Source organism: Dryas octopetala, chromosome 4 (assembly GCF_963921425.1).
Source record: "Dryas octopetala chromosome 4, drDryOcto1.1, whole genome shotgun sequence".
In the NCBI taxonomy this organism is placed as follows: Eukaryota; Viridiplantae; Streptophyta; class Magnoliopsida; order Rosales; family Rosaceae; genus Dryas; species Dryas octopetala.
This window is the reverse complement of record NC_141369.1, coordinates 22,811,788-22,823,891: the sequence shown is the minus strand read 5'-3', so window position 1 is coordinate 22,823,891 and position 12,104 is coordinate 22,811,788. Positions and strand designations below refer to the sequence as shown.

The following is a 12,104-nucleotide window of genomic DNA, read 5'->3' as shown; positions in this document are numbered from 1 at the left end:
TTCAAATTGGAAAGAGATGTTGAAATTCCAATTTTTTGGAATGGAAATTGAAATAAATTTCATTCTGAAATTTTTTGGATTGGAATTAAAACACTTTATTTTCGATCCGATCCGTCCAAAACACACCCCTACACATTCGTCATATACTATTCAGCACTGAATCATGTCTAACGTTATACCACTATTTGTTTGTTTCTATATTTATACAAAACAATATTTTTCCAGTAAGACTGAGCCTTCTCATCATCACCAGCAACGTAACAAATAAATTAGTAAACATAAATATATATATTTCTTGGGTTTTTGTTGGAAAGCGATAAAAGGGTGTTCAACTGTGCATAGGCATGAAATGGGCTGGGCCAGGTGACCCATCACTGTGCTCCATCAGATTGTGGGCCCATTTGACGCGGCGCGAAAGTTGGAGAGCGGGGATCTCCAGTCGTCAGTCGGTCAATCCTAACAATGGAGGACTCGAAAACCAGCAGTAAGCTGTCTGCGTTTTTGAACTCCGGCATTTACCGGTTCGAAGACTCGGACGCCGTTTTCATCGACCCGGTTCGCGTCCTCAACCGCTCCTACACCCGGTTCAGGGTTTCTCCCTCCGCCTACTACACTCGCTTATTCGAATCCAAACACGCGGCTCAAGAAGATCCTAGGGTTTCTTCAAATTCCAGAAAGCGAAAGCGGAAGGAGAAGAAGGAACCTCAAGTTCTCAACGAGAGAGAACAAGCCGCTGATCAACGCCACCAGGTAATTACACAGTTAATTCCCTTGCCGTTTGGTTGATTGAAATTTCTCAGTTTTGAAAATGGTCCAAACGGAGCGTTTGTGTTTGTTTTAATAATGCTTTATTGCAGGAAGCGAGACCATTCTTACTGAAGGCGCATGAATCTTTGGTTAGAGCAACTGAGCTTTTAGGGGTTATGAGCAATTTGAGGGGTGATTTTGGTCCTTCAACTTCGTCTCCCAGTGTTGAACAGTCACTTGTTGAACTAGGGCAGGTCTGGCAAGCCCCTCTGTGTGAGATTACTCTAAATTTCCATCCACATGACAATGCAAGTGAAGATGGAGGTTGGTTTTGTTATTCCAAAAATTTGTCTTTTAATTCTTTAATTTTGGATAAACCGAAATGTTGGCCATTTATTGTATATTTGATTTATTGATAAAAGAGTTTGGACATGGTTGTAAATTTCCGATATCTGAAATTTCTTCTCTATCTTTTTTTTGTTGGTTTCGTAGGTTCCCCTATCATGCAATACCGTGAACAAAGTGTTCTCCCTGCGTTTAACAACTTAGTTGGTAATGAGACCAGTGATGATGTGGAGGCTGAACTTTTGAACACTCGATATATCTTACCTCCCGAGAGTTCCTTCTACATGGTATGCTGACTTATTGACTGGTTTTCTTTTAAACACAGAGCAAAACCCCACAAGCTAGTTTATTGTGTTTCTTATGATGTGTTTTCTGTCATGTTGAAGTCTGATCTGGGGCTGATTCACAATCTAATTCCTGGTACTTTCTGCATTTCAAGCTCATATATATATATATATCTGCAAACCTGTGTCTGAATGTATAAACAGCTTAGTTCCGTATGAGTAGATTGCCCAAGTTAGATGCTTAGTGGTGAAAAGGTCATTATGCATGCACAGATTTTTATATTTTTCTCTAAGATTATTGATACCAAAAGTACCTTGTTGAATTTCCACAAACTATATCATTTCTGTTTTCTTTTCTAGCGGTGCTTCTAACTTTTTATTTTTTGAAGAAAATGCTAGAAATTCATTTACATTATTACAAGCCATGTGATGTCTAAAGTTGTGACATTTTTAATTATCCGTAATTCATTAATTAATTATGTGCTCCATGTTGATGGGTAAGTTGTAAGTTATGGAAGCTCTGTCACAAACTCACCTTAATTTCCAATTTTAGGAAACCTTGCACTAGTGGAAAGACAGTATTGCTTTTGGCAGAACAAATTGACAGTTTTACTTTTACTAGATTATGGTGATTGTAGCTTAACTTTTCCTTGTATTTTTCTTTTAAATGCAGATGAGTCTGATTGTGGCTTCAATCTTATAGTTGTTGATCCACCATGGGAAAATGGAAGTGCTCGTCAGAAGTCGAGGTAGGCATTACATTATTTATATATTTGCTTGCTTAAAAAAACCTGGAAGCTTTTGCTGAATAACTTATCCTTGCATCTTATTGTAGGTACTCAACTTTGCCCAACCGATATTTCTTATCCCTTCCCATCAAGCAATTTTGTCACCAAGATGGAGCCCTTGTTGCTTTATGGGTGACAAACAGGGAGAAGTTGCGTGATTTTGTTGAGAAAGAGCTTTTTCCTGCCTGGGGAGTCAAATATGTTGCTACTTTTTTCTGGTTAAAGGTTCTCCTTTGTGTGTTTGTTTTTGTTAGGAATAAATTTGACTATGACTATGCAAATTCATTTTTCTAAGGCTCTGGTTCCGTTGAACTCTCACAGGTGAAAGCAGATGGTTCGTTGATTTGTGATTTAGACCTGTTTCATCATAGGCCGTATGAATGCCTTCTTGTGGGCTTCTGTCAAGGGAAGGTTAGCTTATACCATCGCAACTGCCCTGGCTTCATTGCCGATGCCTTCTGGGTTTGGATTATTATTGCATAAAATAATCATTTTGTTTCTTGTGATGCTGATTCCTCATAGGTTATGGATTCTAAAAACCTATCAATGTCCAAACCTGTACCAGATAATCAAATCATAATAAGCATACCAGGGGATTACTCAAGAAAGCCCCCAATAGGAGGTAATTTACTACTGATTATATTATTCAATATTTAGTTTCTTTTTTTGTCTCACTAAAGCTAGAATTTAGTCTTACTTTAACCCTTTTCTTTGTGGTATTTATGTACCTTACTACTTTTCCATATATTTGCAACCATTAAATTGTGCTCTTGTTGGTTCTGATCATTATCTGTCTTTTGTTAGTAATATTTCTCTTGTACCTTCTTCTGTCAGCATTGTTACAGGAGTATGCTCCAAGGCTCAAACGTGGTCGATGTATTGAACTATTTGCTAGAGAAATGACAGCCGGATGGACTTCTTGGGGTAATGAACCCCTTCATTTTCAGGATTCCAGAAATTTTGTAACAGAATAGAGGCCTGCCGCTTGTAATTTTAAGTTAGGCTTTCTGTCAATTGCACATTTGCAATTCCACTATTGTGATAAAACGAAAGAAATTGGTCAGTGTATCATTTTTCAAAAGCTACAAGCAAAAGACCCGTTTAGTGGCTGGTTGCGATTCTTAATGTAGGTTTCTTTCTATGAGCAAGCGATGTTACTGGTATTTTGTCTATTAAGAATTGTGTAGGTAGTTGTTATTTTTGGTGGGAGTGTGACTTAGAATCATAGACTGCATTTTCCTTTGTTACTTGACTTACTTCAATCATGCTTTCCAATTTTATTGATGTCATGGCCTGTTCATAAATTCTAAATTAATCTATGGGATGGATTAATAACATAAATCAGATAAGAAGAGGGATGTTTTCATTTCTTAATTTTTATCCCTTCCCCCAAACCCTAACCTACATCTCTGATTTTGTGTACATATTTGGTCTACCATTACTCTCCAGCTTAGCATGTAACCAAAAACATAATGGGTCAATCTGGTATTCAATTAGTATATGAAAATAAATTTATGTTACATTAGCATCAAGTCGTTGTAGTATAGTGGTAAGTATTCCCGCCTGTCACGCGGGTGACCCGGGTTCGATCCCCGGCAACGGCGTTGTGGTTTTTTGGCTGTAATAAATCTTTTAAACAATTGAATACAATACGACATGTCGTTAATAATGATGGGGTTGGTTCTTTACTTCTTTTGATTAGCGGAGCCTGTGGTCGGTCCCTATGTTTTAGGACGTTAACAGAAACTGGAGGGCTCAGCCGCTCAAGGTGAAGGCAGAAGAGAAGGCTGGCCATAAATAAAAAGAAAAACAAAACAAACAAATAAATATACAGAAATACAGGACATGTGGATGACCAACGAAACCAAGCCTCCTCCTTCTTCCCATTCTCTTCACCCCAATCAAATTCATCTTCTTTTTCTCTCATTATAATTAGCTCTCCCTCCATCTTTCTCTTTTGCTTTTATGTGGCCTTTCATCGAGCAGGTTAGCTTCTCTTCCTTAATTTTTCATTGTTGTCTTGCCCATAACTAATTCTCCTCAGAAGCCCTACACTTTGCTCATGATTGACAATTCTCAGTTTTTTTTTTTTTTTTTTCCGAAACCATGTTTCATTTTAGTGTGAAATTCCTATAAACATTAAATTTTCTTGTTTACAATTGCATATGGCATTTGTTTTCATTTGATATTGTAGTCGAAGAATTATTAGTCCTAAAACACAAATTATAAATGCCGTTTATTTTTAACTAAGCTCTAAAATTTGGGCTACGGCAATTAAAATTTTATTTGTGAAAAATTATTGGTAATAAGATAGGCTTGTCTTGTATGTGAAATTCCTATAGACTGTTGTGGACCTGTGGTCTAAACTTTGATATCCATTTTTCATTACAGAAACAATGATCAGGTTATTTAAAGTGAAGGAAAAGCAACAGGAAGTTGCTGACAATGCAGCAAAGAAAGGGGGACTAGTCAAGAAGCAAAGTGCAGGGGAGTTACGTCTTCATAAAGGTCGCTTCTATTTCTTTTCTAAGAAATCAAATCGAGTTTTATGTCTCTGTTGGGTTTATTGAGTTGTTTCCATTACATCTTCAAACTCGTTCCTTGCCCTTGTATGACCAAACTATCAATCTTGTAATGTGGTATCCGAGATATAGTGTAAGCTCTGCTACCCTTTTAGCTTCCTAAGAATTGGTATTTATTTGATTCCTTCTACTAGTCTTTGAATTGTGTTATTTTGTTGTCTATTTATCTTCAGATTTGACTATGATATTTTGCATTTTTTGTGCTTCTTTTTTTCTTCTTACTTGTAGATATAAGTGAGTTGAACCTGCCAGAATCATGTAGCATAAAATTCCCTAATGGACAGGATAATGTGATGAACTTTGAGGTCACCATTGAACCTGATGATGGATATTATAGGTAAGTAATCCTTGAAAACTGTTAAAAGTTAATTTGGTTTTCTGGAAATTGTTTGGAACAGAAACTTTGATGCCATACCTTCTGGTCACAGTGGTGGTAGGTTCCTCTTCTCATTTGAAGTTTCCTCAGTCTATCCTCATGATGCTCCAAAGGTCAAGTGCGAGACAAAGGTAGTCAACCTAAGTTCCCATCTCATGCACTGTACCATCTCTAACTATTTGTGTATACAATCCACAGGTCTATCATCCCAACATTGATTTGGAAGGAAATGTCTGCCTTAACGTCCTCCGAGAGGACTGGAAACCTGTTCTCAGTATAAATACTATTATTTACGGGTTGTACCACCTATTCACGGTATCTCCAATTCTTTTGCTGCAAAGTTTTCTTTGTATGTGGGGCGCCCTTTTGTTGACTCCAATATTCCTGCATTGCATGTCATTGTGCAGCAACCCAATTATGAGGACCCCTTGAATCATGATGCAGCTGCTGTTTTGAGGGATGATCCAGACCTGTTTGCACAAAATGTGAAAAGAGCAATAGAAGGAGATAACTGGGTGTGACACACCTATTTCCCTGGCTGTGATCGCGATTGAGAAGAGTATCAATGTGTAGCTATACAGAGTTTGCTTGCTTATTCATGGTCCAAGGCTGCAAGCATGAAGGTTGTTGTGTCTTTCCAGGGTCATTCTGCATTTCAGGTGAGCAGGGGGATGTCTTTTAGAACATTTTCAGCCAATACATAATGTAGGGGGCTGTTTGTAATCGTATGCTAGTGTAAAATTATAATATTTCTTTCCATTTATAACAAGGCATCATGTAAGACCTGGCTTTGCACATTATACTGAAGAAAATGTGATGGTTAGATAACTTGGATTGGTCTAGCAATTTATGACATGAATCACATAGCCAAAGCTTACTAGTTGCTTTTGAAACCAAGCAACCTGAAAGCTTTTATTTGGTCGCTGCTGCTTCTTTCTATAATTGAACTTTGAAAGCAATCTGTTTATTGTTTTTTGCTCCAGAACCTGGGAAAATTGGGTTGGGCCTGAGCACTAAATGTCAGAACTCAAAGGCCCATTACCAATTCAAGTCCGAAGCATTTTGTTTTTCTTGCTTGTATGGGAACCAAATCCCATGCAGAGAAGAAAACAGAAAAATAGAAACCAACACTCAGATAGTGGGTCCCCTTGCAACAAAATGGACCCACAATAGAATTATTAGGTCATCAGAAAAAACAGCTACATAAAAACCCTCCACGCGGCAAAGCCTTTTTCTCTCACTTGCATAGGAAGCAGACTAGCGTGCACTCCCGAACACCATTTTGTGTATAATTATTAGATAAGGTCGGTCCTCCACATGCCATGATCCTAATCGAACGGCCCTAAATCAACGACCAGAACATGTTATGTCTCAATGAGTCTATGACAAAAGAAGGTAAGTTTTGTGACATTTAAGATGAAAGCAAATATACGGGGAAGTTTTGTAGAACAACTACAAACAAAGTTGTCAAGAAAACTTGTGTTAACAAACCAAACTAAGTCCAAGAAAGAAGCAAAGTGGAATTTGTGTTGTACGGGAAGTGCAAGCGTTTGAGAGCTCTTTACTTTCATAATTGCTGCATAGGGATGGTTGCTTTCCACTTGAGCATGATGACACTCATCAAAAATCAACAATGCAATTGATTCCATCTTAATGAAACAGTGAGACAAGTTGCGCATCAGTATTTCAGGGATCATAACAAGAACCTGCATAAAACAATCAGCACAAATGAAATTTTAATTTTAAATGATGAAGCATTTTGAGAGATGATCTCAATTGGCGGAAAAGAACTATTCTTTGTTTTCGCAGAGCTAGAAAAGTATACACGTTAATTTACAGCTTTTGTTAACATAAGATGGGGCAATAAAAAAACTATGCAGAAATTTGAGAAAATCGTAAGTTTTTTGTCAAAAAGAAAATCCTAATTATTTAAAGTAAAATTAACTCGGTGAACTTGATAGGATGGTGTCTCCTTCATCTTAGTGTTCTCTCTGTTGATCTGGTAGCACTTAGCCACTAATGTCTCTCTTTGAAAGGACAATATATACACGTGTTTGTGTGTGTGTTTGTTTGTGGATTTTCAGACACATGCCACCTTAACTTTAAATCTTAAAGGGTGAAGAATTCCACATAATAGAAAATACAGGTACTTATAAATTTTCAGATCAATCAACTAACATAATTACCTCATGATGTTCCATCTCTTTTTCCCAATCTTGATGATTCTTCATTAAGCAATCTTATATATTTGTGGTACCTTCAATTGCTTAGGACCACCACAAAAGATCCCAACCTTGAAATCAATCTTCTATAACCCTGGCTTGCTACAACATTATTAAAAAAAAAAAAAAACTAGATGAAAAGCCATGTAGTGATGGAAATTAAAATATAAATGTTGTCTCACTAACATTGTAATCCCAACCCATAAAATAAAGGTAAATCAAAAGATCCATGCATAAAAATAAACTTTCTAATGTACACAGAAGTAATGGATATAGCTCTCAAAAGATCCATAAAGAAATAATCAGTCTAGGGAGCATAATCAGTCTAATCAGTCTAGAGAGCATAATCAGTCTAATGAAAATAAACTGTAGCAATACTTAAACAGAAACTAGGGAGCATAATCAGTCTATCTCAGGATTTAAATCTTCAGGGTTTATCACACAGAAGTAAGTAAACTGATGAAATACTCCATATGAGGAACATCTTATCATTTCAACAAATGATAATTCCATTCGCATGGTAACCTTACTATTCATACCCTGATCACAACAAAGCTCATATATGATGCACCAATCTTTTTGGCTATCAAGGAAGTTGGACATATACACAGTATAACAAAGATAGCACCACTACAACTGGTAAGTTAAGAGTCACAGAGTGGAAGCAAAACCCAAGTAGGGAAAAGCCTAAAATCTCATACTGCCTTTTAAGTTCCAAGCAACAACATTTTGAGTACATGTTAACTGACTAATGAATTTAATCACAATCTTTTTTCTTTTTCATGATTATTGGTTTCTAGGGACACTCTGAGCACTCAACAAATTCTCAAAGGAATATATTGCCCCAACCCCACAATTATTAGAATAATTAGTGACAAGTGGCCCCTTGTGATGGTAGTGATTCAATTACACCAATTACTAAATATGAAGATAGTACAAATAAGCTCACAAATTATTCATCAAAGCCATTAATTAGCACAAGAAAAAAAGTGGGTAAGTGAGTAATTAAAGCTAACTAACCAGCCAATGCCTAGTGGCACCAGATGAATAAGAATGAGATGCTATATCCAGAACTGATAGAAGCACCAGATGAATCAACTTTATACATCCTATCCTCCGAACCATCAAATGTCTCATTAGATGTTCTGAAAGCAATTTCCATGTTCATTCCATCTTCATCAATTTTGAAGTTTTCTATTAACTCTAACTCTTTTGGGTTGCCACTGCAAAATAAAAAATAACAGTTACTTTCACTTAGAAAATGAAAAGGAACCAAAAGAATGGGCAAACAAAAATCATGTGCTTTAGAAAAGCACCTGTTCACCAAAAATGCATGCATGTTCAGACGTAGGCATCCGCGCACGACCTCGTGATTGTATAAAGCTAGAAACAGTTTCTGGAAGATCAAATTGTATCACAAGGCAGCAAGTCTGAACATCTAGTCCTTCTTCACCTACTTTAGTTGCAACCAATAGATTCAGCTGCCAAAGCAACAAACCAAAGGAATTAGCATCCTGCCTCAGTCTGCAGAGGATCGTATTATGTTTATACATATATCATCATTATCACACTATGAAGAAGATTCTTGGGACCCTTTCCCAATACCATTTATACCAAGTACATAGACAAAAGCATATGCGAGTGAGGTGCTATGCTATTCTATGTTAGAAGCGTATGTCCTCCATGGTGCCTCTCCCATAACAAAACCAAATTGGGCAGCATAAGACACCATGTAATAAACTTAACTAAACTCAACTAAACCTTTATGCAAACCAAAAATGGATGTATGCTTTAGTTATCTTTATTACAAGTGCAGCTTATCTCACTTGTGATAATAATGGATCCTTGCACCTAGATAAAGATCACATTAGAGTATGATAACAAAAGAAAAACAAAATTATTGTTTCTCCTTAGAAAAAATTTTCAGCTTATATAAGTTTCTTATATCCAACATGGGTGCCTCACAAAATCTACTACTCTCCATGTACTATAGCCAAAATTTCCACTTCTTATGGAAGATATACTTTTACCACATAGTTCTTAGTAGTAATTCCTTATCCTTTCTGGCCCATATTATTGGATATCAAGCTGACAGAAGAAAGATGAACTAAAATTTGATAGCATTTAACGTCTTGCCACAAAACAATCCACTTTTAAAAACTGAAAAAGATTAATCATTACCTTTCCAGACAGGAACTTATCAAGAATGATGTTCATCTTCTTCCTTGACATACTCTTCAGTCCAGAGTGGACTCCTACCAGAAAATCGCACTTCCAAGATGCTAGAAATTTAAGGTTTTGTAGTATGTATGACAAGGAACTCGCAGTAACAATCCTATTTACAAAAATTATGCATTTCATATTTTCCTGCAACCTGAAAATGGAAAATAAATACTTCTAAGCATAACCACTATACATATATGGTCACATGAAGAACAGAGTACAAGAATAAAATTAAATGTCTAAGTGAACATTAAACCAATGACAAATAGGATGAAATGTAGGGTCACATGAAGAGTGATGAATGTCTTCAGACTTTCCACAATGCCCATGCTTAAGTTTTTTGTGTTTTCAAAACCTTGGTATCAACAGATGGTCAAAACGACATAATGATCATAGAAGACAGAAATGAACCCATAAATACCAGCCTGAAGGATGAAAGAATTTCAACAAGACGTAAGACCATTCTTGAGAAAGATGGCTCCTTTAAACTTTCTACACAAGATACATCAGAAGCACTGGCATCTATAGGAACAGAGAATAAAATTCGATCATTAGTAGTACTAGAAATGATGTTGCTTCACAAAGCAAACTTTGTTTCATTAATGATTATAGTTCAAAATACTAAAATGCTGTAAAAGTGAAAGTAGTGATCCACAGATAATTAGAACCACATAGCATGGTTGGATACAGTAACACGCTAGAATACCTTTAGCAAGGATGTCATCAACCTGGGCCAGATATCTAACACACAGAGTATCATCACCATTATTTCCTTCTGCCTCTATTAACTCATTCCGCTCAAAGTGGTCCCCACTCGAAAGAACATGACTAGCCTTCGAAAAGGGAAACAAAACAAAAGTAAAGAAAAAAAGAAGTAACCTAGGGACCCCGTATGTATCTTAAAAAGTCATTTAAGTAATCTTTTAAGTGCAGAAAGAGAGAGAGAGAGAGAGAAAGAGAGAGAGATTAAGACTTACACAAATGGGATGCAGAAAATATTGAATATAGTATAGATAACAAATACTCTCTCTCTCTCTCTCTTGTGAATAAAACTGACTACATCCACGTTTAAACCCCACCCCACCACAACGAAGATGATTATTGATGATGGCATTTCATTCTGATGTTCACAAAAATTAAAATCATGCAAGAAAAGCTAAACCAACAACGGAAAAAACGGGCAGCAATACTGTCTAACAATTGATAAGCTCAAATGATTCAAATAATATATAACAGATAGAAATTATTAAATAAAATGATTATTGACATGACAATTGACAACACATAATAGGACCATGGTGGACTAGCCATAAATCTTTAGTACTATAGTCCACTATATGGCACTAGCGCAATATCAATCTTAGAGCAGTTGATCATTGCCTTACCTTCTTGGTCATGTCCACGAGGCAAGACCCTAAAAGTTGAAGTGTCAGGTTTGCCATAGAATGAGAAAGTGGAGTACCATGGGAGTAGCCTGGAATGATAAGTATCATCAATCCTCCATACACAATCTCTTGTGCCCTGGCATGCAGGAAGCATTCCATGTCCTCAGCATATTGAGCTTCATAAGCCCTTACTCCTTTATTCCAAGCAGTGAAGCAGGACAGTCTTTTGGAACTCTAGAAAGCCAGTGATTGGCATAAGAAGAGTGAACAAAGTGAATAGAAGCTTTAGGAAATATGCGACCATAGAAAGAACCAGGCGCACCCGCTGCATAGTATGGCCTGTTCTGAGGGAGGGATTTGAAGAGCATGTTAAAATCATTTGTGGTATGATCATTAAAGAAAACTTGAATTTCAGGAATTTGAGCCAAACCGAAAGTCAATTGGGCTATCAATTCTTTAACCTTTAACTTTTATACAACTTAGAAATTTGGAGCACGAGAAGAGAAGGCCAATCAACCTGTTCTAAAATCAATAACATCCTACATATGGGATTTGAAAAATAAAAAATAATTAAAAAACAAATATTAACAATAAATCAGCTTCTTTTGGCACTGTAAATTTACTCAAGTACCCAGGGAGCTATTGATCCCAGAACCTCACCCTCCACCCTCCGTATATTTTCAGAGGGGTGCCAGTGACCCAAATTCCATTGCAACGCGACCAGGAAAGATTATATGTCATCCCAAACACCAAAAACAATGAACATCAACAAACCCATGAAAAATTACTCTTAACTCAATCCTAGTTAAACCCTATTATAATATATCAAAGACTAAAATAAGACAGTAGAAGAAATACTATGAATCCGTGATGAAGCTTCGAATTGGAGAGAAGCAGAGAGAACCCGCGCAGAAATGGAGAGTGAGAGGGTTTTTATAAAAGAAACAAATAGGAAAAAGAAAATATGCAGGGAAGAAAGGAATGTTTACAGATTTTCTACTTGTTTCACATTGAAGGAGATTGAAGGAGGGTTGGATCAGATTGGCGAAAAACTTGGGTGGAAACTGAATTCAATATGAGAATTGAGATGGGGCAAAATAAAGGTATAACTTGAAATAAGATAAATATAATCAATGTTACAAATCAAAAACA

At 36.5% G+C, this 12,104-nt stretch overlaps 3 protein-coding genes and 1 non-coding gene across 8 annotated transcripts; 3 read left to right on the top strand and 1 right to left on the bottom strand.

Moving 5' to 3' along the window:
* Window positions 1-380: 380 nt before the first annotated feature.
* LOC147288366 (methyltransferase-like protein 2) lies at window positions 381-3,366 on the top strand. Of its 2 annotated transcripts, none has more exons than XM_086241483.1 (9): window positions 381-750; window positions 858-1,071; window positions 1,240-1,379; window positions 1,479-1,512; window positions 2,050-2,125; window positions 2,212-2,389; window positions 2,486-2,575; window positions 2,730-2,786; window positions 2,999-3,137. In XM_086241483.1, exons 1-8 carry the CDS (start codon window positions 463-465, stop codon window positions 2,742-2,744), a joined length of 1,035 nt encoding a protein of 344 aa, XP_086097609.1. In that variant the 5' UTR covers window positions 381-462; the 3' UTR covers window positions 2,745-2,786; window positions 2,999-3,137. The 2 variants fall into 2 exon arrangements, with proteins under 2 accessions (XP_086097609.1, XP_086097608.1); XM_086241482.1 differs by having other exon boundaries at window positions 385-750; window positions 2,687-2,786; window positions 2,999-3,366.
* A 330-nt stretch (window positions 3,367-3,696) lies between these two features.
* Window positions 3,697-3,768, top strand: TRNAD-GUC (transfer RNA aspartic acid (anticodon GUC)). Its single transcript has one exon. It is a non-coding gene; the product is annotated as a tRNA-Asp (tRNA).
* Window positions 3,769-3,858: 90 nt separating this feature from the next.
* LOC147288364 (NEDD8-conjugating enzyme Ubc12-like) lies at window positions 3,859-5,922 on the top strand. Of its 2 annotated transcripts, none has more exons than XM_086240154.1 (6): window positions 3,859-4,150; window positions 4,556-4,672; window positions 4,975-5,083; window positions 5,175-5,235; window positions 5,321-5,437; window positions 5,530-5,922. In XM_086240154.1, exons 2-6 carry the CDS (start codon window positions 4,561-4,563, stop codon window positions 5,641-5,643), a joined length of 513 nt encoding a protein of 170 aa, XP_086096280.1. In that variant the 5' UTR covers window positions 3,859-4,150; window positions 4,556-4,560; the 3' UTR covers window positions 5,644-5,922. The 2 variants fall into 2 exon arrangements, with proteins under 2 accessions (XP_086096280.1, XP_086096279.1); XM_086240153.1 differs by having other exon boundaries at window positions 3,865-4,150; window positions 5,175-5,253.
* LOC147288363 (dicer-like protein 4) lies at window positions 5,632-12,010 on the bottom strand. 3 transcript variants are annotated; one of them, XM_086240151.1, is made up of 9 exons: window positions 10,953-12,010; window positions 10,274-10,400; window positions 9,993-10,089; window positions 9,526-9,718; window positions 8,661-8,825; window positions 8,365-8,567; window positions 7,309-7,446; window positions 6,688-6,828; window positions 5,632-5,770 (listed from the first exon to the last, which is right to left on the bottom strand). In XM_086240151.1, exons 1-6 carry the CDS (start codon window positions 11,109-11,111, stop codon window positions 8,523-8,525), a joined length of 786 nt encoding a protein of 261 aa, XP_086096277.1. In that variant the 5' UTR covers window positions 11,112-12,010; the 3' UTR covers window positions 5,632-5,770; window positions 6,688-6,828; window positions 7,309-7,446; window positions 8,365-8,522. The 3 variants fall into 3 exon arrangements, with proteins under 3 accessions (XP_086096277.1, XP_086096276.1, XP_086096275.1); XM_086240150.1 differs by lacking the exon at window positions 5,632-5,770 and adding an exon at window positions 6,071-6,464; XM_086240149.1 differs by lacking the exon at window positions 5,632-5,770 and having other exon boundaries at window positions 6,508-6,828.
* Between the last annotated feature and the right edge of the window lie 94 nt (window positions 12,011-12,104).